Source organism: Amblyraja radiata, chromosome 2 (assembly GCF_010909765.2).
Source record: "Amblyraja radiata isolate CabotCenter1 chromosome 2, sAmbRad1.1.pri, whole genome shotgun sequence".
NCBI lineage: Eukaryota > Metazoa > Chordata > Chondrichthyes > Rajiformes > Rajidae > Amblyraja > Amblyraja radiata.
In genome coordinates this window covers 73,159,902-73,186,074 of record NC_045957.1, presented here as the reverse complement: position 1 = coordinate 73,186,074, position 26,173 = coordinate 73,159,902, and the positions used below count along the sequence as shown (strand labels likewise).

The window sequence follows — 26,173 nt, the reverse complement described above, 5'->3', positions numbered from 1 at the left end:
CCATTTAAAAAAGCAAATAAAGGGAATAAGAGAAAGGCTTGCATTTCAGAAAATCTGAAAGTGCTGCACAGCTGTTGAAGTACATTTGAAGTGCAGACACAGTTATAACTCAATAAAAACACAGGGGATGTGGTAGCTAATTTGTACAGGCACTTGCAAACAGTATTGAGAAAAACCACAGAATCTGTTTTAGATATGTAAATTCTGGGCTACATATAGGGCAGGATATTATGGCTCACTTCCCTGCTCTTGAATGCGGCAGCGTGAGATTGTGTGTAGCCAGATGAGAGAGTAGAGTGGGTTTCATAGCAACATCTCACAAGAAAAGCAATGCCTGGGCTTGTAAGAAAAAAGGCCACAAAATCTTAATGTGCATCATCTGATTCACAGATGCAGAATGATTTAGAAGGTAAAGGAGAAAAGTGAATTAGTGCAAATTAGCTGTAAAAAAGAGATGAGAAGGAAAGAAGGATTGTATTAAGGGAGAGAAAAAAATATATATACAGAAAGGAAATTAGGCAATCTCTGAAAAGAAATAGTAAGATTAAACGAGAACTTACCAGTTCGAAGTTTGATCGTTATTTTATGAGGAGTACGTTGAGGGAATACGTGAAGAACCCCGCCAGGATGCATGCTGTCATTCTTCAAAGCAGCGGTGTGAAATCACCGATAACTGTAATGACTGAACATAGTAAGATTAGAGAAGAAGATACCAGTTGAGTATATGATCAAGGGTGGGAGCGGAGGGCACGTATTCCCTCAACGTACTCCTCATAAAATAACGATCAAACTTCGAACTGGTAAGTTCTCGTTTAATCTTACTATTTTACTTCGGAGTCACGTGAGTGACTACGTGAAGATTTCAAAGCTCTGTGATTTCATGCCTTGGAAACGAGTCCATGCATCACATCTGCCTTAATTGACTAAGGGAGGAATTATGTTAACGTGTTTAAACATGAATCTGACATTGAAATCCATGATAAAGTTATTAACAACAAATTATAGCCCCAATTTCATGGGGTGAATCATATTACAGAACTTAAAATTGATTCTGCAAAAGTTCCAGGTTTAACCACTGGTTTATGGTAGAATTGTTGGAACATTTTTTCCCTTGACCATCCTGCTGTCTCCAGGATTTGGTCCATCGGTACGTCCAATTCCATAGCCCTGGGGGAATGAGATTTGAATATGTTAGTATCCACTCCAGCTGTTGTTAAAACCTGTTTCAGCCATCTGGAAATAGTTTGAACTGACACTTTTTTGTGGGGTTGCTTGTGGCTGATTAGTAGTGCCATCTCATAGCCTCTGAAGTTTTTGGTGTTCTCCATATATAACAATGAATGTCTTATTATACAGAGACGATCATCTATAGGGTAAGTCCTAAATTCTATTTTGAGGCCTGAATATCCCGGTCTATTCTGTTTGACTAATTCGAGAACATGAAAAGTTATATTTCTTGTTGAAGAAGTCATATTGTCCAGCCTTAACTTATGGAAAGACTGTACCCTTTGTGCTGTGACCAAAGCCATCAGCATGACTGTTTTATGCGTCAGTTTTTGCAGGGACAGAGCTGTTGCTGGAGACTAGTTCCTTAGCAACGTTAGGATAATACTCACATCCCATATTTGAGAGTACCTGGTTCTTGGGGGATTGATATTAAAAAATTCCCCTCATAAGTTTGGTTACCAGGGGGTGAGTCCCAACAGAATGACGCTCTGATCCTCGCCATAGATATGCTGAAAGGGCACTTCTGGCACAGTTAATGGCACTGTAACTGAGCCCCCTCATCATAATGGAGGCCTGCCAGGAATTCCAGAACAGACGTTTTGTTCGTCGTACAGTAGTGATGTTGTTCCTAGAACAATATTTCCCACTTCCTGATGTGGACCCGATATAGTTTCTTCGTGGACTGCCTGTGAGCCGCTGTATATGTTCATTGTTCGGTTCGTTAGTCCCAGGTCCGGCAATGGTTACTTAAGATTCTGCTGATGAACACATTTGTCCCATTATGGTAGGGATGATTTTTCCCGCCCGTTACGGGATGAACCAACAATCTGGTTATTTCGGAACGGAGAGCCATGTTTAGTTGTATTTTGCGTAATACCCGACTGATGAGGCAGAAAGGAGGGAATGCATAGAAAGAACAATTCCCCCCGCCCCCCCCCCCCCCAATGCAGCGAGAAGGCATCCATCGCTGATGCCCCAGTCTGATTCTCAAGAAACACAGGTAGGCAACTGGTGATTAAGCCGAGATGCAATAGATCAATCACTGGTGTTTCATATCATGCTACAATATCAGCAAACACTTTGTGGTCCAACATCCATTCGATGTTTGTCATGAATTTGCGTGACCTGGTGTCTGCCACTAAATTTGAGGTTACCTGGTAGGTAACTAGCTGATATTCAAATGTTTTTCTGAATACACCATTGCCAAATTGTGTTAGCGGGATTATCACATGATACCGATTTGATTCCACCCATGTAGTTAGTATATGTCACCATGGTGGTGTTGTCAATCTGTAGTCTAATATGCAGGTGATGCATTTCTGAACAGTATGATTTTAGTCCATAGTACGCATCCAACATTTCCAAGTAGTTTATGACATGTATCTGAAGCAATGATGCTTCTTGTGCATCCCATCTATATCCACAACTAGAGATGGGGTTAGTAACACGCCAACCATGAACACTGGCATCACTTTGTAGCACCACTCAATGGTTGCTGACAATGATAGGGTTTGAACAATGCCCAATATTTCCCCTATCATTGTAATTCCGTGATTGCTTAGATTGGTAGCCTCATTGGTCTCTACACGTGACCAGTATTGATTTTAAGTGCTTATACCTTTGTCCTTGTAATTATTGGTAATACAAAGGTCAAACAGTGTGGCTGGAAAGACCACAGTATTGCCAATTACCCTTGCTACCAGTTGAATAGGTGGTTTACTGATGTCAATGAGGTTGTTGGCCTCAGTTAAGTCTGTACCTTCCTTTGATAAATTACCCACATGTAGACTAAGTCAAAGGTGAACCCCAAGTAGTCCTTAGTGGTGGAAGGTGTTACCTTAGAATTAATAACGTCTATAATCCTTCCGCCTAGGCACCGTATAGTAAGCATCTTTTAATGGATGCAATTCATAAAGTAGCCTATGGATCAATTGTTTGGCAGTAACAAAGGTTTCCAATTTCAAATGAATTTACTGCACAATGTATTTAGGTTTGTCAGACCTGAATGATTGGTAACCACATCTTTTTGTTTTTCGTAAAGATATTGACACGAATTCCAAAGAGTCGTGTTGGGATTTCCCCATGATTCCCTAGCATCTAGCCTCTCCAGTTCAGCATGCGCTTCCAGTTTTTCTTATCGTGAAGGCACGAACATTCAGTTCGGTACATGCTGAACCGGGAATCTTTTGCACAAATTCAATTGTATATCCCTGAACACTAGGTAGAAAATAAGTGTTAGTAGTTATTGCACTCCATGCCTCCCAAGAAAATGTAATCTACACACCAATTTGTGTTATTTACACCTCCTGGTTTTTTTTTTTGGAAGAGTCCAGACCCCCCTACCTCCATGGTGACCAGTGGAAAGTTTGTTTTCTTCCTTGCAGTCGCCGTAGAGGTTGTGTAGTCGGTTTTTGGATTTGGGATTTGGGGTTGCACGTCTTCCAGGAAGGCCGGTCTGGGCCAGGCCTAAAAGACCTCTATCCTGTAGCCCGGCCTTTGAGCTTTCACCAGCTTCTGTGTGTCTTCGTACTGGTGGGTGCGTGGAGGTGCTGTTGTCGTGTGTAGGAGATCCTGCCTGTTGCCGCCTTTATGAGCCCCAGGGTATTGGCCTCATTATTGAGCTCTTTTACCTGTTTTAACAGGTTGCCCCCAAGTAGTAATATTGGTGGTTTAATCCCTCCAGGTCTGCACAGCTCTGCAAACTTAGGGTTTAAAACTGGGCGGATGGCGTTCTCCTGAGACTATTAATCTCATACTCTGTATTGCAGAATAATGCCACAGCGTCTTAGCTAAACATCCTGCCTTCTGACTCCCGTTCCAGCCTTCCTGCACCCCCTGCACACTTGTAGTTTTGTTCGTCAAACCCCTCTTCAGGGTCAGCCCAGAATTGACCCCCCAGTACTCCCCTCTGACGAGGGAGATGCACTGTGCAGCCCTACGTAAGGTGCTGCTGTGGGTGTTTTTTATATCCCCACTGTGACTAGACTCCATCTCCCGGAGTCTGTCATGTTGGAGCTTTTGCTCCATAAGCCGCTCCAACCGGCTCCAGCGCTCACAGTTGCCGGCCGCTCGCGGCTGCTCAAAGTCGGACTCATCAGTCAACGACTCTTTTGGTTTTCTTCTTGCCTTCCCGCCCAGACGCAGTGTTTAATCTGGTCGGTGCGGGGGCGAAGTCGGGCACAGCTGTTCCCTTACGGGTGATTCCTGTGCCGCCGGTCGCTGCTGGTGTCCGCAACTCCGCGGTTTGCCTCCGCCAGCTTTGTCGCAGCTCTGGTCGACTTCTTTGCCTTGTGCATGTTTCCCCACCTGTAGAACAGTATGGGTACAATAAAGACCGCAGTATCACTTACCTGCAAGTCCAGGCTTAAAACTTGCCGTTATGGGGGAACGTCCTTCCACCCCTCCTCCTACCGTTTTGACTTGTCAAAGCCAACGGCTCCGTTCTGTATAGTCTCCTGCCCAGCCATGGTGTTTAATCTGTCCGGTGCGGGAGCGAAGTCGGGCACAGCTGTTCCCTTACGGGTGATTCCTGTGCTGCCTGCCGTTATTTGCACAGCTCTCCATGTTTCCCCACCTGTGAAGCAGTATGGGTAGAATAAAGACCGCAGTTTCACTTACCTGCAGGTCCAGGTTTAAACTGTCGCTACGGGGGAACGTAGTTCCACCCCGCCTCCTGCCGTTTCGACTTGTCAAAGTCGACGGCCCCATTCTGAATAGTCTCCCGCCCGGCCGTGGTGTTCTGGCCGGCGCGGGACCAAAAGTCGGCACAGCTGATCCCACTTACGGGGCTTGTGCCTTCAGCTGCTGCTGGCTCCCGCAACTTCGCGGTCCTCCCCAGCCAGCTTCACTCGCAGCACTTGTGGACACTATTTTGTCCAGCTTCCCCCCCTGTGTAAAACAGCGCGGAGAACAAAAACTACCGCAGAGTAAATCACTTACCTGCAGGTCGCGGTTTCAAACTTACCGCTGCGGGGGAACGCTCCACCCCGCCTGTCGTTTCGCAAGCGTGAAAGCGATATGCCACGCATGCGTCCTGGCGGGGTTCTTCACGTAGTCACTCACGTGACTCCGAAGTAAAATTACTGTTTTCTTTTATTCATTCTTGAAAAGTGAATGTGGTGACAAAACCAGCACTTTATGCCAATCCTCAAGTGCTCTGAAAAGTGCTTTACTGAACTGTTTCAGAGGGCAGATGAGAATCAACCACCTTGTCGATCTACATCACATCAAGACCATACACTATAAAAATGGCAGAGTTTCTTCATTAAGTATATCAATCAGGTGGCTCTTAACAATATCTAATAGTTTATTGATCACTAATATTTGCTTTGTACATTCCAAATTATTTTATTTGCATTTAAATTCCATAATCACTAAGATGCAACTCAAGTTAGCATCTCCAAATCATTAGTCTGGATCTCTAGATAACTCTTCACTAGTTTAGTTTAGTTTATTGTTATGTATACCAAGGTACAGTGAAAAGCTTTTGTTGCATGCTGGTCAGCGGAAAGACAATACCTGATTACAATCGAGCCATCCCCAGTGCAGAGATACATGATAAAGGGAATAACGTGAATAACCTAAGCCTTCTAAACAGATAGAGGCGATGGTGTGCTTTCTTGGCCATTGCTTCAATACGGGTGGTCCAGAACAAATCGCTGCTGATATTGAAGCGGCCTTTTCACGGGGCGACTTGACGCAAGAGTTAACCGGAGTTTAACATCGTGGGAACCTCGTGCGATAACAGTACGGCATTCGTGGACCACCGTGGACCACCGTAGCGCTAACGGCAGGTAGTCGTGTAACTTGGTCACTCGGGAGAAAATTCAAGAAAGTTTGAATTTCTCCAAGATTGACTTGTACACTTGTGGTTGAATATTGCAACATTATATGAACGTAGTGGCCAGTGCGATATCCGTAATAACTCTTGCGGGTACCGTGGGAACTCCTGCGAACGGTGAACCCGGAAGCTGGACAGAGGGTGAGTAAAAATTATCTTCTGTGGGATTGAATTTAAAAAATAAATAAAAATAAAGATTTGCATCCGCATATGGACATCAACTTATTCATGAGTTATGTTAATGAGATTCAAGAAAATAACTATAATCTTTAGGGGACTTTAAAAGGGACTTTACTGAAAGGTTACGCATTTTTATGGTCCGTGAGAAATTTTTCACATGTACTTCTTTGAGAGATACAGGTCGGAGTCCTCGGGTCCAGGGGTCCGGAACGGTACCAATCAATGTTGTACAGAGACCCGTGTAAGGAATGAACTGCACATGCTGGTTTAAACCGAAGACAGACACAAAAAGCTGGAGTAACTCAGCGAGTCAAGCAGCATCTCTGGAGAAAAAAACCTGATGTTTCGGGACGAGACACATCTTCAGACTCAATTCCGATTAGGCTGTCTGAAGAAGGGCTCCGATTCGAATCGTCACCTATTCTTTTTCTCCAGAGATGCTGCCTGACCCGCTGACTTACTCCAGCTTTTTATGTTTTTCTTCCCAGATCTGACTTACCTGCTGAGTTACACCAACATTTTGTGTCCTTCTGTGCGTATTAACCAGCATTAACCAGCGTCTGCAGTTCCTTTAGACATTACCTAACTTCAGATTTTAGAGATATAGCGCGTGGGAACTCCTGCGAACGGTAAACCCGGAAGCTGGACAGAGGGGACAGAAGGTGAGTAAAAATATCGACAAGGGAACATGTGTCCTTCGAGGACGTCCCACCTAATTGTCATTGTTGGATAATCTTTTTAACAGGAACACTTGCAGAGATGGCTCCCAGAAAATCTCAAAGAAAGGGGGTAAAGCGTATCAGAGATGTTTTTGCCATGTTGCGCTATTCAGTTTCTATATTGTTTCAGTTTCTATATCTATATTGTTGCTCTATTCAGTTTCCCAGGGGGTCGGGACGGGACTGGAGTTGGGAGGGAAAGGTGGGGGAGTCGAGGGAGAGGAGGGGGAGACAGATGGGGGTGTCTTCATTTACTGGCGGCGGGTGTCTGTCACTGAAACAGGCAGGTGAGATTTCACATCCACCTTGTGTGTGCCTCTCTCTCTCCCTCCCTCCCTCTTACACAGGCTGAGAGACTCTGCCTCTGTGAGTGTACGTCTCTTTCTCCCCCTCTCCCACACACAGTAAGACCGAGGTACTGTGCTCAGTCCATCTGTGTCTCCCACATACACAGTAAAATATGTCTCCAAATGAGCCAATTCAACCAAAGGAGGATATATATAGTGTGTGAAAAAAAAAGTTACATCATTTGTGTCACGTGTAGTTCACGATGTTCATTCAAGATTTAACGCGAAAGCTCAGAAAACGGACAAGTCACTCGCACAAATAACAGAAATGCCGAGTACCGTGGGAACTCTTTATCTACCCCCGTTATATCGTGCGAGACTCGTGCTGGACCACGACCTCTTCACTCTGGTGACATCTTGCGTCAACTCGCCCCGTGAAAAGGCCCCATGACTCCAAGGAACTTGAAGCTTTCAACCATCTCTATTTCTACGCCATTAATGCATACCGGAGTTTTGCAAATTATGCTAATTTAACCACTAAGGGCCTGTAGAAAACAAAAGACCATACATTTCTTATTGTCCCCGCTCTGAACCTCAAGGTTGTAACATTGCAAAAATTGAAACATCATCATTAAAAATCCTAACTTTTACAGTATATTTGTTTTAATGGCACAAATGGAGTATTTTGTGAATCATAAAGGGAGTTTAAGTGCACACTTTCCCGAGGTTACTAATAAAGCCATGTGCATTAATCAACAGCTTGAGGTGATTGCCAGCATATGGAGTATCCTTGACCAAAAATTGCTGAGTTAGTTTTTGCACCAAGTTTACGTGTACTGAGCAAGTGTTGCCTTTGTTTTCTTGGGGAATTTTAGACCTATGATTCCAATGTGCCTAGTCCTCTGCCTGCCGGGTGATTTACTCTAACTATCCTATTATAGTTACCTCCAAGGACTAACCCCAGGAGATGAGAATCACGCATATACATTTGATTATTCATTATCATGAATCGTGAAGAAAGCAAATGATATGTTAGCATTCATAGCAAAAGGATTTGAGTATATGAGCAGGGAGGTTCTACTGCAGTTGTACAGGGTCTTGGTGAGACCACACCTGGAGTATTGCGTACAGTTTTGGTCTCCTAATCTGAGGAAAGACATTCTTGCCATAGAGGGAGTGCAGAGAAGGTTCACCAGACTGATTCCTGGGATGGCAGGACTTTCATATGAAGAAAGACTGGATAGACTCGGCTTGTACATGCTAGAATTTAGAAGATTGAGGGGGGATCTTATAGAAAATTACAAAATTCTTAAGGGGTTGGACAGGCTAGATGCAGGAAGATTATTCCCGATGTTAGGGAAGTCCAGAACTAGGGGTCACAGTTTAAGGATAAGAGGGAAGTCTTTTAGGACCGAGATGAGAAAATCATTTTTTACACAGAGAGTGGTGAATCTGTGGAATTCTCTGCCACAGAAGGTAGTTGAGGCCAGTTCATTGGCTATATTTAAGAGGGAATTAGATGTGGCCCTTGTGGCTAAAGGGATCAGGGGGTATGGAGAGAAGGCAGGGATGGGATACTGAGTTGGATGATCAGCCATGGTCATATCGAATGGCGTTGCAGGCTCGAAGGGCCGAATGGCCTACTCCTGCACCTATTTTCTATGTTTCTATGTTTCTGTGTTTCTGACATGCTATAGAATCGTTGATCACTGTAAACTATTTGAATATAAAAATTCAAAATACAGCACTTTTGCACTACAATGAATGTCAGCCAAGATACTTGTGTTCAAGGTTATCGAGCATTTCTTAAATCCTGCTAAAGAGTGCAACTAACTGAGTAATGGCTGGGGTGGTGGGCTCAGTTATTTTTTGCTTTGTGCTGACAGAGCATTTCTTATAAAGCAAGACATGGGTAAGGAGATCAAACCCATAATCAAGCAGAGCACAAAAGTGGCGCTCAGAAGATGCCAAGATTGTGTATTAAGAGTCGGTGAATAATAGGCAGTTGTAACAACTCATCCATTGACAAAGGGGCTGTGCTGTGTTTTTGATTTTTTGTCTTTGGAGCGATTTCTGTCTTTAATTTGTGTATTGGTGATGTCCTTATTATTTATTTTACTCCGACTATATGTTTTTTCTCTCTGTAAGGTGTCCTTGAGACTTTGAAAGGCGCCTGTAAATAAAATGTATTATTATTATTATTTCATCCATATTCTTCAGTAAAGGGGAAGATAAAGTTCTTTCCCGTTTATAAATCGAGGAGGATGTTCTGCTGAGATGGGGTTTGCCTTGGTTTCTTTTACTACCATGAGTCATCGTGCGAATCCCTGTCTTATACAGACAGTAATAACCAATTGACCCAACTGTGGTTTGCTGCACAAAAGCTATTCAAACCCAAGGCCATGTAGATAGAGGATGTTTTATGCCTGCTTAATGAATAATAAGCTTCATTGAATAGAGCAACATCCAAAAGCAGAAGAAAGATTATGCCCGAACTAACTGAGGTCCCAGGTTACTTTGAATTGATCTTAACAAAAGACCCTCAACCATTGAGAAAACATGCCCTTCTTGAGATCAGTATTGCCGTCAGGTTAGAGAGATGCTGAAGGAGAAATATGTTAATTTTCACAATCTGTAACTGTTGGCATCCTGGGGTTCTCAATTATTTAGCGATAATGAAATATTGGTGCAATCTTTCAGAAAAGAAATAGTAAGATTAAACGAGAACTTACCAGTTTGAAGTTTGATCGTTATTTTATGAGGAGTAACGTTGAGGGAATACGTGAAGAACCCCGCTAGGACGCATGCGTGTCATTCTTCAAAGCAGCGGTGTGAAATCACAGATAACTGTAATGACTAAACATAGTAAGATTAGAGAAGAGATACCAGTTGAGTATATGATCAAGGGTGGGAGCGGAGGGCACGTATTCCCTCAACGTTACTCCTCATAAAATAACGATCAAACTTCAAACCGGTAAGTTCTCGTTTAATCTTACTATTTTACTTCGGAGTCACGTGAGTGACTACGTGAAGATTTTAAAGTTCTGTGATTTCATGCCGTGGAAACGAGACCATGCATCACATCTGCCTTGATTATGGGGAGAATAGTGTTAACATCATTAGACATCAATACGATATTGAAAAACAACGATAAATTTATTAACACCAAATTATAGCCCCTATTTATGGGGTAAAATTATATTACAGAACTTAAAATTGTTTCTGCAAATGTTCTAGGTTCAATTACTGGTTTGTTATAAAATCGTTGGAAAGTTTTCTCCGTTGACCATCCTGCTGTCTTGAGGATTTGGTCCATAGGAACATCCAACTTCATAGCTGCCGATGTAGCTGCAGCCCTGGTGGAGTGAGATTTTAAAATGTTAGTGTCTACTCCAGCCTTTATTAGGACCTGTTTTAGCCATCTCGAGATGGTCTGGACTGTCACTTTTTTGTGTGGCTGTTTGTAGCTGATTAAAAGTGCCATTTCTTTGCCTCTGATGATCTTAGTATACTCCATATATAATAGTAAGTGTGTTACAATACAGAGACGATCATCTGTCGGGTAGGCCCTAAATTTTTAGGCCTGCTGACCCCTGTCTGTTCTGTTTGACTAATTCATTGATGTGAAAAGTTAAATTTCCAGATGAAATAGTCATGTTGTCCAGCCTTAGTTTCTGTAGCGACTGACCCTTTGTGCCGTGAACAAGGCCATCAGCATGACTGTTTTCATAGTCAGTTTCTGTAGGGACAGAGCTGTAGCTGGAGACCAGTTTCTTAACATGGTCAGTACAATGCTCACATCCCATATTTGGGAGTACCTGGTTCTTGGGGGATTAACATTAAAAATGCCCCTCATGAGTTTGGTTACCAGGGGGTGTGTCCCAACAGAATGCCGCTCTGTTCCTTGCCACAGGTATGTTGACAGAGCACTTCTGGCGCAGATGGATCCCAAGATGGCGCCTGCCTGCGGCGACTTATGCGGAGCTCCGGAAAATAAAAGGCTCAACTACAATTTCCAACAACTTACCTGGATCAGAAAAACGGCAGAAATCGGTGCCGTTTCGGACAACCTGCTTGAGATCCTCTAGGCTCTCGCAATTTCGTGAACTCCCGCAGCTGCGGGAATCCAGGACTTTAAACTTTCCCACACTGGCTGTGGAATTCCCGACCCGACTGAGGATCCCAGGTACGGTACCTTGAAACGCCGGGATGATCCCCAGAGCCGACGGGATGGATCTCCCAGCAACAACGGAGCTGAAGCTGCCGACTTTGAGGGAATCCCCGTTCGTTACGGAGCTGGAGCTGCCGTCTGTGAGGGAATCCCCGTTCCAGCGCAGGTCCGCAGAAACAGCAGGTACAGCAAGTACAGTACCTGGAGACAAAGGGGAAGCCTCCATTGTGTCCGGAAACGTGGCCGTCGGGCAGGACTTCAGGTCAGAATGAAGCGCAGGGGCCTCCGGCCCCCTCTCCCAACTATCCTACTGGCTAATGTACAGTCCCTTGAAAACAAAGTGGAGGACTTAAGGGCAAGACTGCTTTATCAAAGGGAGCTGAGGGAATGCTCTGTGTTCTGTTTCACAGAGACATGGCTCACGCCCAGCTCCCCAGACTCAGCGGTCCAGCCTGAAGGGTTCTCCATCCACCGCATGGACCGTACCCTGGCATCTGGGAAAGGGAGAGGAGGGGGCGTCAACTCTGGTCAACTCTGCGTGGTGTTCCGACGTGGCAGTCCTGTCCAACTCCTGCTCTCCACACCTTGAACATCTGGCGGTGAAGTGCCGTCCCTTCTACCTCCCGAGAGAATTCACCTCCGTTATCCTGACCGCGGTCTACATCCCACCCCAGGCAGACGTCCATCTGGCACTGGAGGAGCTGCAGGCCGTGGTCAACAAACACCAGACGTCTTACCCCGAGGCATTTACCACCATTGCTGGGGACTTCAATAAGGCGAACCTCAAGAAATCACTCCCCAACTTCCACCAACATGTCTCCTGCTGCACCAGAGGACCTAACACCCTCGACCACTGCTACACCACCATCAAGAATGCCTATCGTTCTATCCCTCGCCCTCACTTCGGTAAATCCGACCATACCGCGGTGCTGCTTCTTCCTGCCTACAAGCAGCAATTAAAGAGCGCACCCCCAGAAGTGAGGACAGCACAGAGCTGGTCGGGGGGGCAGAAGAACAACTCCAGGACTGTTTGGAGTCTGTAGACTGGGCAATGTTCAAGGACTCGGCAACGGACTTGAACGAATATGCCACAGTCGTTACAGACTTCATAAAGAAATGTGTGGAGGACTGCATCCCTACAAAAACCTTCCGAGTGTTTCCCAATCAGAAACCTTGGATGAACTTTGAGATCCGCACTCTCCTGAAGTCCAGACACAGGGCATTCACCTCCGATGATACAGTGGCCTACATGAAGACCAGATACGACCTTGGTAAGGCCATCAAAAAGGCCAAAAGGGACTTCTGCTCCAAACTGGAGGACGAGACAGATGTTCGGCAGCTGTGGCAGGGTCTGAATGCAATCACCTCCTACAAGGCAAAACCAGGAGGCAGCTTGAATGCCGGTGTAACATCACTCCCTGACGAGCTCAATGCGTTTTACGCACGCTTTGACAGGGAGAATACTGATGTGCCTTCCCGATCCCCCATTCGCTATGATGGCATTTCAGTCTCAGTCACAGAGGCCGATGTCAGGAAATCCTTCAGAGGGGTGAACCCCCGAAAAGCACCTGGTCCTGATGGTATACCCGGTCGTGTTCTAAAAACCTGTGCGGACCAACTGGCGGGAGTTTTTACGGACATTTTCAACCTCTCACTTCTGAGGTCTGAGGTCCCCACCTGCTTTAAAAGGGCATCAATTATACCGGTGCCCAAGAAGAGTAAGGTGACATGCCTCAATGACTATCGACCAGTGGCACTAACGCCGGTGGTGATGAAGTGCTTTGAGAGGTTGATCATGGAGCAAATCAACTCCTACATCGACAAAAACCTGGACCCACTGCAGTTCGCGTACCGCCACAACAGATCAACGGTGGATGCGATCTCGCTGGCCCTCCACTCCGCACTGGACCACTTGGACAACAAAAACTCATATGTCAGGCTGTTATTCATTGATTACAGCTCGGCATTTAACACAATCATCCCCTCCAAACTGGTTACCAAACTGGCAGAACTGGGTCTCTGCGCATCCCTCTGCAACTGGATCCTTGACTTCCTCGTCCACAGACCACAGTCTGTTCGTATTGGTGGAAATGTGTCAGCCTCAATAACAATCAGAACGGGAGCACCTCAAGGCTGTGTGCTCAGCCCCCTGCTGTACTCACTCTATACCCATGACTGCGTAGCGAACCACAGTGCGAACTCCATCATCAAGTTCGCTGACGACACCACTATTGTGGGGCGTATCACTGATGGGGATGAGTCAGAGTACAGAAGAGAGATCGAGCAACTGTCCATATGGTGCCAGCGCAATAACCTGGCCCTCAACACCAGCAAAACCAAGGAACTGATTATGGACTTTGGAAGGAGTAGGAGGGGGACCCACAGCCCCATTTATATCAACAGGTCGATGGTTGAAAGGGTCAAGAGCTTCAAATTCCTGGGCGTGCACATCTCTGAAGATCTTTCTTGGTCCGAGAACACTAATGCAATCATCAAAAAAGCACATCAGCGCCTCTACTTCCTGAGAAGATTACGGAGAGTCGGATTGTCAAGGAAGACTCTCTCTAACTTCTACAGGTGCACAGTCGAGAGCATGCTGACCGGTTGCATCGTGGCTTGGTTCGGCAATTTGAGCGCCCTGGAAAGGAAAAGACTACAAAAAGTAGTAAACACTGCCCAGTCCATCATCGGCTCTGACCTTCCTTCCATCGAGGGGATTTATCGCAGTCGCTGCCTCAAAAAGGCTGGCAGTATCATCAAAGACCCACACCATCCTGGCCACACACTCATCTCCCTGCTACCTTCAGGTAGAAGGTACAGGAGCCTGAAGACTGCAACAACCAGGTTCAGGAATAGTTACTTCCCCTCAGCCATCAGGCTATTAAACCTGGCTCGGACAAAACTCTGATTATTACCAACCACTTTCTGTTATTTGCACTATCAGTTTATTTATTCATGTGTGTATATATTTATATCATGGTATATGGACACATTTATCTGTTTTGTAGTAAATGCCTACTATTTTCTGTGTGCTTAAGCAAAGCAAGAATTTCATTGTCCTATACAGGGACACATGACAATAAACTCACTTGAACTTGAACTTGATGGCACTATAACTGAGCCCCTCATCGTAATGGAGGCTTGCCAGGAATTCCAGAACAGACGGGATGTTCATGGTGTGCATGTTGTATGTTCTGCATGCCCCTGTTCAGGGTCAGCCCAGAATTGACCCCCCGTACTCCCCTCTGATGAGGGAGAAACACTGTGCAGCCCTACAAGAGGTATTGCTGTAGGACTTACTAGTTGCCCACTGTGACTAGGCTCCCTCTCCCGGAGCCTGCCACTTTGGAGTATTTGCTCCAACAGCCGCTCCAACTGGCTCCTATGCTCTCGGGCACAGGCCACTCGCGGCTGCTCCTGTTCCTCCAGCCTCTCCAACCGGCTCCAATGCTCTCGGGCACTGGCCGCTCGCGGCTGCTCCTGTTCCTCAAGCCGCTCCAACCGGCTCCAATGCTCACGAGCACTGGCCGCTCGCGGCTGCTCCTGAAGCCGCTCCAACCGGCCCCAATGCTCACGGGCACTGGCCGCTCGCGGCTGTTCAAAATCGGACTCATCGGAGTCAACGACTCTGTCTGTTTTTTGCTTCGCTTTACCGCCCGGCCGTGGTGTTGATTTGGCCGGTGCGGGAGCGGTCGGGCACAGCTGTTCCCATTACGGGAGATTGGTGTGCCGTTGGCTGCTGCTGGCTGCCCGCAACTCCGCGGTTCTCCCCCGCCAGCTTTTTCGCAGCCTTCTTGTTTCTCGTGGATCTGTCCATGCCTCCACCTGTAAAGTAAGTGGAAAGAACGCAGTCTCCTTACCTGCTATTCCCGGCTTTTAAATTCTGCCGCTAAAGTGAACGTCGTTCCCCCTGCTGTGACTCGTTGCAATGCGTGTAGCGATATGACACGCATGCGTCCTAGCGGGGTTCTTCACGTAGTCACTCACGTGACTCCGAAGTAAAATAGTGAATTGTCCCTGAATGCTGTACTTCAAAGCATGTTGCTTTCAAGAAAAAGTATTAATTGAACCATTTCTTGGTTGTTTACACACAGAGCCATCCCTAAATCAAACTGAAATGCATTGTGCTGTGTGGATAATTGCTTGTTAACAAAAAATGTTCTCCTCCTTTCCAAAGAAAAAGTTTGCTGAACATATTTCCAAAAGGAAATGCTAAACTGTACCTGCAATGAAATCAGGCTTTTAGAATTTAAGTGGTTGTAAAATGTATTATGTAAATCATTCGAAGTTCCATCATTTGCTTTCAGGTCTCTATCCCCTTTGTTTCATAGAATTCAATTTAAATCACAGTCAGAAAAATATATCAGATTTGATAACCTGCCAAGAAAATGTACAGATTGTACAGAAGATAATAGCAAATGCAGTTTATTTGCCTCACTACCTCTTCCACTTCTTTCTCTTTATGTGGTTCTGTGTCAAATTTTATTTGATATGGTTACTGTGGAAAAAGCTTGGGATAATTTTACTGCATTGAGAAGCATTTAAATCCAAGTTGTTGATGATGTTGTTGTACTGATAGCTGCCCAGAAAAAGTGCATTTCTAAATAAACCAGTCAATGACATCAGAGAGGCTCTGTTTGAACTGAACCTGGTCCGCAGCTTATGAAATACTCTGCCCATTTCAGGAGCTGCACTCATTTAGGTAGGAACCGATCTCCAGCTTATTTATGAGGTGTAGATTTTCCACCATTAGTTCAAATTGGAAGCAGAAGCCATTAAACCAGAGCAGCTCTTTGATAACATCTTCTGTTCCATTTCCCTTCATTACTGCTTTATTTAATATTCATTACAAGGAGATTGCAATATAAGAGAAGGGAAATCTTTCTGAAATTGTATTGAGCTTTGGTTAGGACACAATTGGAATATTGTTTGCAGTTTTGTTCTTTGTACCTAAAAGAGGATGGAATTGCTTGGAATCAGTTCTGTGGGGGTTCCTGAGGCAAGGGGGCTATAGTTGAAGAGAGATCGAGAAGACCGTCTGCCTCTAGACTTTAGAACGATATGCGGAGATTTAATTGGGAGATACAAAATCCCGAGAGGCACTGACAGGATAAATGCTAACGTGACAGAGTTAGTGTCCATTGTCTCAGGATAAAGCATCGGCCATTTTGGTCGAAAATGAGGAAACATGGATTTGCTTGAGTGGCTTTAGTGCTTGTAAGTGGCTTTAAAGCTTTGGAATACCTCAGAGATATTGCAATTACCAGTTTAAATTTCTTTAATGACCATGATATTAGTGACCATGATAGACACAAAGTGCTGAAGTAACACAGCGGGTCAGACAACATCTCTGGAGAACATGGATAGGTGCGCTTTAGGTTGGTCTGAAGGAGGTCCCGACCCAAAACATTACCTATCCATGTTCTCCAGAGATGCTGCCTGATCTGCTGAGTTACCCTAGCACCTTATGTCTCTTTTTTTTGTAAACCATCATCTGCACTTCTTTGTTTCTGTAGTTAATAGTTTGTTGGGTATATTTATGGCCACAATCGATATGTTTAGGGGAATTGAGGGTAATCATGAAATGATAAAGTCCATGGATAGTAAAGTTATGGGTCAGGCATATGCAAGTGGGACTAAGCTCAGTCTTGACCCAAAACATCACCTATTCCTTTTCTCCAGAGATTCTGCATGACCCGCTGAGTTAGTCCAGCTTTTTGTGCCTACCTTAGGCATTTTTAGCCAGCCTGAGCAAGTTGAGCCAAATGGTGTGTTTCTGTGCTGTTTAGCTCTAGCTTTCAAATACTCTAATAACCATTTTTTAAGCATAACTTTCCACTGTTTGGTCAATTCACACTATTTCTCAAAATTAAACTTGGGTCATGTGAAGCATCAAAATACATATTGCAGTGTTTCAACGTTTAATGTTCCAAAACTGTCGAGTCATCATTTTCGGCTGATTCTTTAAATGACAAAGTATTCCCTGCATGTGCCATTACCTCACAGTTTTGTATGCAAGGGGCTATAATCTATCACTGTCGATTTTTTTTGAAATTCTCAGAAATGCTGAGATACTTTTAGTGGGGGGTTCTACTCCTTCATCAGTTTGCCCAAGAATCTCTACTCGTTTAACAGAGTGGCCAAACAAATTAGGACATTTCTAGCTGGGCAGATCTAGCACCTCAATGTATTTTAAATATCTTTTAAGCAATAGGAAATCAATTACACCTCAATAAAAGGAATTTTGTTGAAACATCTTGTTCAAACCTATGTGCTCTGAATTGCCTTAACCATTGCCTCAATTCTCTTAATAGTCATAAATGGCATAGGATAATCCTGAGAAGGCAATGTGAAGATAAGGTTAACCTCATTCTGTTATAACTTGCTATCTGTTTTTTAAAAGACAAGGTATTTTCTTACACTCATTCACAGACATGGTGCTGTGGGCATTTTCTGCTCTTCACAATCACCCTTGACTAAGTGGCTTGCAAGGCAATTTTGGGGGCAGTTATAAGTCAATTACGATTCGATTTTTGTCATATAGACCAGGGTACAATGAGATTCCTCGTCACACAGAGCTTGAGGAGTAAATAGAAAATGGTAATAATAGATACAACAGTAAATACAGCAAATAATGCAAAGTGGCAGACTGGTGCGAAGATAGTAATGCAATCTGAAGCAGTGTGGGAACAAAAAAGGTGTAATAATGGAATAACTGAATGAGGTGACATTAAGAGTTATAGGTGGCAGTATCTCCATGAAGAGTGTGTGAAAGAGGTAATGGTTCAGGAAGCTGTTCTTAAGGCCAGACATCCAGGTTTTAAGCACCTGTATCTTCTCCCAGAAAGTAGTGGAGATAAACGGGAATAGCCATCCATGGTGGCAGGCATCCTTGATGATTCTTCAAGACTTCTTGATACTCTATACCATGACGATGGACTGACTGGCAGTAAGCGACAAGACCATGATGGACTGAGCTGATCACCATTTTCTGCATGTTCAGGCTGGGATGCATCCCGTCAAATTACTTTCTACAGCACATCTGTAGAGGTTCGAGACAATCTTCATTTTCATGTTAAATCTTCTCAGACACATAAGAAAGCACTGACGTGCATTTTTGATTACCACTTCAGCAAGAAGGGACCAGATTAGGTTGCTGGTGATATGGATGCCAAGAAACTTGAAGCTGTCGACCATCTCTACAACATTGATGAGGACAGGTTCGCAAACCTTGCTTCCACAGGTCAACATCCAACTCTTTTGTCTTGCTGATGTTAATGGCTTAGGTTGTTCTGCTGACTCCATGACAAAAGGCTCCCAAACTCTTTCCTCTACTAAGATTCATCATTAATGTTGATCCGGCTGACAACACCGGTATGATCGCCAAACATAAAAATTGTTTGTCATAAAGAAAAGTTTGTCCTGTACTTTCCACATGGACATGGATACACTGGGACTAGAGCAGGGGTCTGTGCTTGCAACCCTAAGGAGAACCGATGTCGAGAATCAGGGTGGAGGAAGTGTAATGGCCAATTCAAACCGACCACATTGATCTGAGTCACTTATGCCACTCAGCAAGACTCACAAATTTCATTCCAAAAGGTGAATTGTGAACTGGATTTATATTTGTAACTCACTGATCACCATTACTGACATTAGTTTTTGTTTAAATAACCTAGACTCCTTTAACTACTTAATTTGCCCAGCTACGGTGGTGAGAATGGAACATACATCTCTGGATCAATAATCTATCCCACTGCATTATTAACCCTGGGGCATAACCTCAATTATGTTTCATCTATAGTGGAGGAACAAACACAAATTTGGAGTCTACTGCACACACATTTCTACTCTCAAATACTCTCACTGGGCAGTGTTGGCTTTTCCTATTGTGGCACTTACCAAGGTCACAATTGTCTCCTGTCCTTCAAAAACTGGGTTGATGAATGTCTGTTACCCACTGAAACTTTTGGGGTAATTTGATTGTGACGTATAACGGCTGAGTCAAAATGTTCAGAAAAAAAAGAATAACTGCCTTGTAAACAGATAAATAATATTTAATCACACAAAAAAAGATATTCAGAACTACAGCACACACGAGCAACACCATAAGTGTTCTTTCCTTAAACAGTGATTATATTGCTCGTGATTACTGACCTCAACGAAAAAAGGGAACTGGGGAAACATTAGCACTGCTACAGTCATTAACCTCATAATTCAGCAGTATCATTAAATATGTATGTTAATTAAGCTCCATCTAACCTTAAGTTAATCTTTTAAAGCAATTCTCATCGAATAATGCTGGTTAAAAAAAAAATAGTACATTCATAAATCTTTGTAATTTCTTGTCTTTGTGAAAGTGATTTTGAAAGTGAGACTTCCTCCTCTTGCAGGTTCCTGTCTAAGTGCCCAAGGAATTAATGGGGTACTCTATCAAAGGGATCAAGGCATTCTATTTATTCATGTAAACGATCACTGTTATTCACTCAAGCTTGAACAGCTTCTCAATTGCAAAGAAAATTGCCAGAGTATCAAAATAAAGTGCTTCCTTCCCCAATAGAAGAACTGGGAATAAGAATAGGCAAACAAAATAAGCAAATGCTCTAAAGAATGCAGAATAGTAGCCAGCAAAGTATCGTCCTTCCAATGAAGGTACCAGCCATGGCCAATAGATAACATTTTGCTTCTGAGTCAGAAATGTTGTTGGATTTCCTTCTCCCTGCAGAAATTAACTCACACCAACACATTTCTGAGAGGGACCCTGCACTGTCCAAGAAGGAATCTTTTGGACGAGAAGTTAAACTGCAGGCCCATCTGCCCTCTCAAGTAGCTCTAGAAAGTGCCATGGCCATTTATTGTACACTTTGCAACTTTGTGTCTGGTATGCAAAACTAAGAATTTTACTGTGACATGTAGCATGAGATAATAAAGTATCATTCATTCATTCAATCATTCATATTGAAGCTATGTTCTTGGCTGATATTTAGCCTTCTGAAAAAAGGATAGTTATGCCTGTATTCATGCAGGCTGTTGCAATTCCTGCATTACAATTGTGATGTCATTTACAAATTGTCAATATTTGTAAAATGCATTAAGATGTGTTAAAAAAAACAGTAAAATAATCTTATTATTTTTTAGTTTTGAAAGTGCGATTTATTCAATCTTATGGTTTCCAGCTGTTCTTATAATGAACGATTAAAGAATTTCTAACTTAAATCTACTAAGGTATGCGGAAGGCACAAGCCATGTTGAGCACAATTTGTTTGATTGTGCTCAACACGGCCTGTGCCTCATGTTTGTCTTTTATGTTTTTATGGCTGAACCGCATGCTTTTTATAAATGTCATGGCTGTACAGCATGAAATATGCTCTTGACCTCAGTGCTGTTGTCCATTGGTAAGCTGGTTCAGTCCATGAACATCATCCATGCCATGGACAGCAGGTACCAATGCCCATGGACTACCCTGATGGAATCATCGAGTTATAGATCTAGAAAACATGGAAACAGACCCTTTGGCCTAACTCATCAATGCCAACCAAGATTCTTAACTGGGCTGATGGGCTTCTGACAGTAAACAGTGTTAAAATTGTCCAATATATTTATCTATGTTTGTAATGGTTAGGGTAGAAAAAGTGTATCAAGACATAATTTGAGGAAGGACATTCTTGCTATTGAGGGAGTGCAGCATAGATTTAGAAGGTTAATTCCCGGGATAGCGGGACAGTCATATGCTGAGAGAATGGAGCGGCTGGGCTTGTACACTCTGGAATTTAGAAGGATGAAAGGTATCTTATTGAAACATATAAGATTATTAAGGGTTTGGACAAGGCAGGAAATATGTTCCCGATGTTGGGGGAGTCCAGAACCAGGGGCCACAGTTTAAGAATAAGGGGAAGCCATTTAGAACGGAGATGAGGAAACACTTTTTCACACAGAGAGTTGTGAGTTTGTAGAATTCTCAGCCTCAGAGGGCAGTGGAGGCCGGTTCTCTGGATACTTTCAAGAGAGAGCTAGATAGGGCTCTTATAGATAGCAGAGTCAGGGGATATGGGGAGAAGGCAGGAATGGGGTACTGATTGGGGATGCTCAGCCATGATCACATTGAATGGAGGTGCTGGCTCGAAGGGCTGAATGGCCTACTCCTGCACCTATTGCCTATTGTCTATATTATTCAGTGAATTGCAGAACCAATCATGCACTTAGGTCTGAGTCTAGTGGAATTACAAGAGAGGTCGGGGATGGGAAAATAAAAGAACACAGAGTTCTCGAGTACCTCAGCAGATCAGGCAACATCCCTGGAGAACATGGATGGGTGACCTTTTGGGTCGGGACCCCTTTCTACAGGTTTGGGATGGGGCTTTTGTGTCTGAACTGAGCCATATATGTCAGAAGGTGATAACAGATTCAAACGGGTAATGTTAAACCCACAGACAATGAACTAGTCTCTTATCATCCAGAAAGACAATGACAGAGGATGCCACCATCTGACTTCCAGCATTTTTGGATTTCTCTGCTGCAGAGCACAGGTGCAGAGGTCTGGAATGGAGAGGCACACGTGACTTACAGTAGGTAGTTGGCAATTCTCTGTGGAATTACTGGCTGGCATTTAGTGCGAACTAGCCCAGTAACATACACCATGACGTTATTATTTTATAAGTAAGGTAGATAGATTAAAAACATAGTCACTTCTAATGCTTTTCTGTTCTCCAGCATATATGCAGTGTACTGTTTAGGATACATGTTTGCCTTTCTTCATATTCCCAACAGATTCTTGAAACCTCTTTTCTGGTTTTGTTGCAGGTCTGAAACCGATGAAGATCTCCAGAATTCGTTGGAGGAAAGCCTTTATTTTCCTGGCAATCAATTGAAAATTTCTATTCTGATATCAACCACCTCATCCTAAAACTCGATAAAGATATCTGACCAAAGACTGTCACACCTACTTTCCAAAAACAGTTTGCAAAGTCTCAGCCCTTTCCCTTTTATTATTCACTCACGTTAATTCTTATAACGATCGGCTGTGTTCATTTGCAATATAATGGGCTATAAGTATTTCCAGGGGTCATGCCTATTTCTGTGTCTAGTTGATTTAGTGCAAGTACTGAAGGTGCAGCCAGCATATGAAATGGAGTACAGCCAACACGATAAGTTGCTGCATCATCGTGTGAAGAGAGGTTGGGTATGGAACCAGTTTTTTGTGTTAGAAGAATACACTGGAACAGAACCATTGTACGTTGGCAAGGTAAGAACAATAAAAGTACATATTGAAAACTGTGATGTTAAACTCCGTTAACTACTTTAACTTCCCAGAAGGTTGTTCTCTGCACAACGGACATTTTTATTCTGCTGTAACTGACATAGCTGCAGATAATGAGTCCATCTCTTATCATCCAGAAAGGCAATGACATGGATGGCATCACCATTTGACATCCAGCATTTTCAGACTTCCCTGCTGCAGGGTACGGGTGCTAAAGTGTGGAATGCAAAGGCACGCACAATTTAGCTAGTCAGCAGTTGCTTTTGGATTGTCACGCAAATGCAGAAATCTTGAAATTTTTGGCAGCTGAATTAGGTATTTTTCACAAAACCGCACCTTGACACCAGTGAAATTCAATGTGGGAGCGCATAGCTGTGGCAACTTAACACCTGTTGTAATGGGAATCCATTTAGACAACCTGTGCTGGAGAGGTGGTGGAAGTACTGATGCACAGGCAACTCTCTTCAGTGGTGCCCATAAGATACTGAAGTGTTTGAATGTTCAGATCTCTTTCAATTATTTGAGTTTTACCAAATCTTGTTCATTTTAACAAGTGATTCTGGATGTTATGTTATTTTATATCTTTAATAAAATAACTTTTGACATTTTCAAATAGTTTATTTTTAATAGTTTTGATAGTGTTAATTGTCTTTTAACATCAGACAGATTCAGAAACAATATTCAGGCTGGAAGTCTGTGACCAGTGGAGTTTTGCAGGGATCTGTGCTGGAACCTTTGCTGTTAGTGATTTATTAAAATGATATAAATATAGATGGGTTAGTTAGTTAGTAAGTTTACAGATGACACCAAGATTGCTGTGGGTCACTAACTGTGAGGAAGCCTGTCAAGGTAAATAGCAGGATATTTATCAGCTACAGAAATAGGTGGTGAAATGACAAATGGGGTTTAATTCGATCAAGTGTGAGGTGCTGCACTTTGGGAGATCAAATGTAAAGAGAAAATATACAATTAATGGCATGACCCTTAACAGTTTTAATGTACACTGGGACCTTGGGTTCAAGTCCATAACACCTGAAAGTGGCAACACATGTAGATAGAGTGGTAAAGAAGCCTACAGTATGCTTGCTTTCATAGGTAGGAGCATTGAATATGGGTCAGAAAGCGAAGATCAGCTTTAAAGGACTTTGATTAGACCACATTTAGAGTATGGGTGGGCTGGGCTGAAAAGCCTGTTTCCATACTATATGACTGACTCTTTGACTCGTGGGGTACGTGGGTTAGCACTAAAAACACTGTGGCTTTTAGTTTAGTTTAGAGATACAGCCCAGAAACAGGCCCTTCTGCCCACCGAGTCAGCGCCAACCCGCGATTCTGTACACTAACACTATCCTACACACGAGGGACAATTTACAATTTATAGAATCCAAAGTAACCTACAAACCTGGACATCTTTGGAGTGTGAAAGGAAATCGGAGCACCCGGGGAAACCCACGTAGACACGGGGAGAACATACAAACTCCATACAGACAGCACCCTCAGTCAGGGTCGAGCCCAGGTCTCTGGCGATGAAATGCCCCTGTCCCACTTAGGAAACCTGAACGGAAACCTCTGGAGACTTTGCGCCCCACCCAAGGTTTCCGTGCGGTTCCCGGAGGGTGCAGGTGGTTGCCGGAGGTTGCAGGTAGTGGAAGCAGGTAGGGAGACTGACAAAAACCTCCGGGAACTGCACGGAAACCTTGGGTGGGGCGCAAAGTCTCCAGAGGTTTCCTTTCAGGTTTTTTAAGTTGGACAGGGGCATAAAATAAGGGAGTAACTATACCACTGCGCCACCATGTGGCAAGGAAGGCTATAGGCTGAGAGCTTTAAAATGGGATTTACATAAAAAGGTACTTGAGGGCCAGCAGGAACACGGTGAGACAAAGAAACCGTTTCCATGACTCTAAGGAAACCTGCCTCTGGGTCAGGAGAAGCAAAGTTTATTATGATGTCCAACGAGAGTGCAAGAGATAGACTTTGGGGAATTTCTTTAATCTAGAAAAAGAGTTGAAATACCTCTCCCGAAATGTTTGAGCTGCCAAATGGTGATAATCATGGATAAGGGCCAGACATACAACATCTTGGACGGTGTTCCATAGAAAGACAGCTAGATTTTTACAATCACATCTCTAAGCAAGGGATTTGAACCAAGAATATTTGACTCAATGACCCAGAATGGGCAAATGGGCAATGCCTACCCAAAATAATATTGAAGAAAAATATTTCTGAGGATGGAAATCTGAAATATAAGCAAAAAACACTGGAAACACTCAGCATGTCAGAATCTTTGTAAATCTCTTCAATTGCAGAAATTGCACACCCCCGCATTTCATTCAAAGACTTGGAATTGTAATTTCTTCAATAATTTATCCAGAACTCTTTTGATCATCACTAGTGAATTTGCATTCCACATCACAGCCATGATGTTTCCTCTCAATTACTTCAAAACATAACTTCTATTATCACTCACTAATAGAGTTACTCTGTGATTACATATATTTTGTAAAATTCTCTGCTCCAAGATATAAAAGGTAGGGATGAAATCGATGTGTAAAATAGTTAAGAATTCCTATTTGTTGATCCATGATTGATTATGGATCAATATTATTGATTAAGAATTCCTATCTATTGATCCATGCTGAGAACAAAGGGAGGAATGCAGGAGTAAAGAATAATAAACAGAAATAATAAGAGGAATAATAAAGTGAAGAGCGACACAGTGGCGCAGCTGTAGAGTTGCTGCCTTACAGCACCAGAGACCCGGGTTTTATCCTGACTACGGGTGATGTCTGCACTGAGTTTGTACATTCTCCCCGTGACCACGTGTGTTTTCCCCAAGATCTTCAGTTTCCTCCCACACTCCAAAGATGTACAGGTTTGGAGGTTAATTGGCTTGGTATAAAATGTAAATTGTCCCTAGTGTGTGAAGGATTGTGTTAATGTGCGGGGATCGCTGGTCGGTGCGGACTCGGTGGGCCAAAGGGCCTGTTTCCGTGCTGTATCTCTAAACTGAAACTAAAAGGTAAGGAAATCAACATTAATAAATGTGATTCATCATTGTGTTCTTTTAGCTTCATTCAGACATGGACAAAGGAGAAGGGTCTGTCAGATACATCCTCTCTGGCGATGGAGCAGGTTCTGTTTTCACAATCGATGACAACACTGGAGACATTCATGCAGTACAGAGATTGGATCGGGAAGAGAAATCTCACTACACTCTGCGTGCACAAGCCTTGGACAGATGGACTGGTAGACCAATGGAGCCAGAGTCCGAATTCATCATAAAGATTCAGGATATCAACGACAATGAACCCAAGTTCCTCGATGGGCCTTACATAGCCAGTGTTCCTGAAATGTCTCCAATAGGTAAGAAACATTTGTAGAACAGCTTCTTTCAGGAATTTAGGACAATCTTGAAAGTTGTAAAGTCCAGCACTAAATCAGGGAACATGACTCTGAAACAGTACTGCAGGTGGAAGAGTGATAGCAAGTGTA

At 43.5% G+C, this 26,173-nt stretch overlaps 1 protein-coding gene across 2 annotated transcripts in view; it reads left to right on the top strand.

Moving 5' to 3' along the window:
* LOC116990886 (cadherin-20-like) overlaps positions 1 to 26,173 on the top strand; it is a 207,641-nt gene that overhangs the window by 111,339 nt on the left and 70,129 nt on the right. For both annotated transcript variants that reach the window (XM_033049008.1, XM_033049001.1), the window contains exons 2-3: positions 22,225 to 22,666; positions 25,750 to 26,044. In XM_033049008.1, the coding sequence (XP_032904899.1) occupies positions 22,463 to 22,666; positions 25,750 to 26,044 (499 nt within the window). In that variant the 5' untranslated portion in view covers positions 22,225 to 22,462. The remainder of the gene's footprint in view (positions 1 to 22,224; positions 22,667 to 25,749; positions 26,045 to 26,173) is intronic.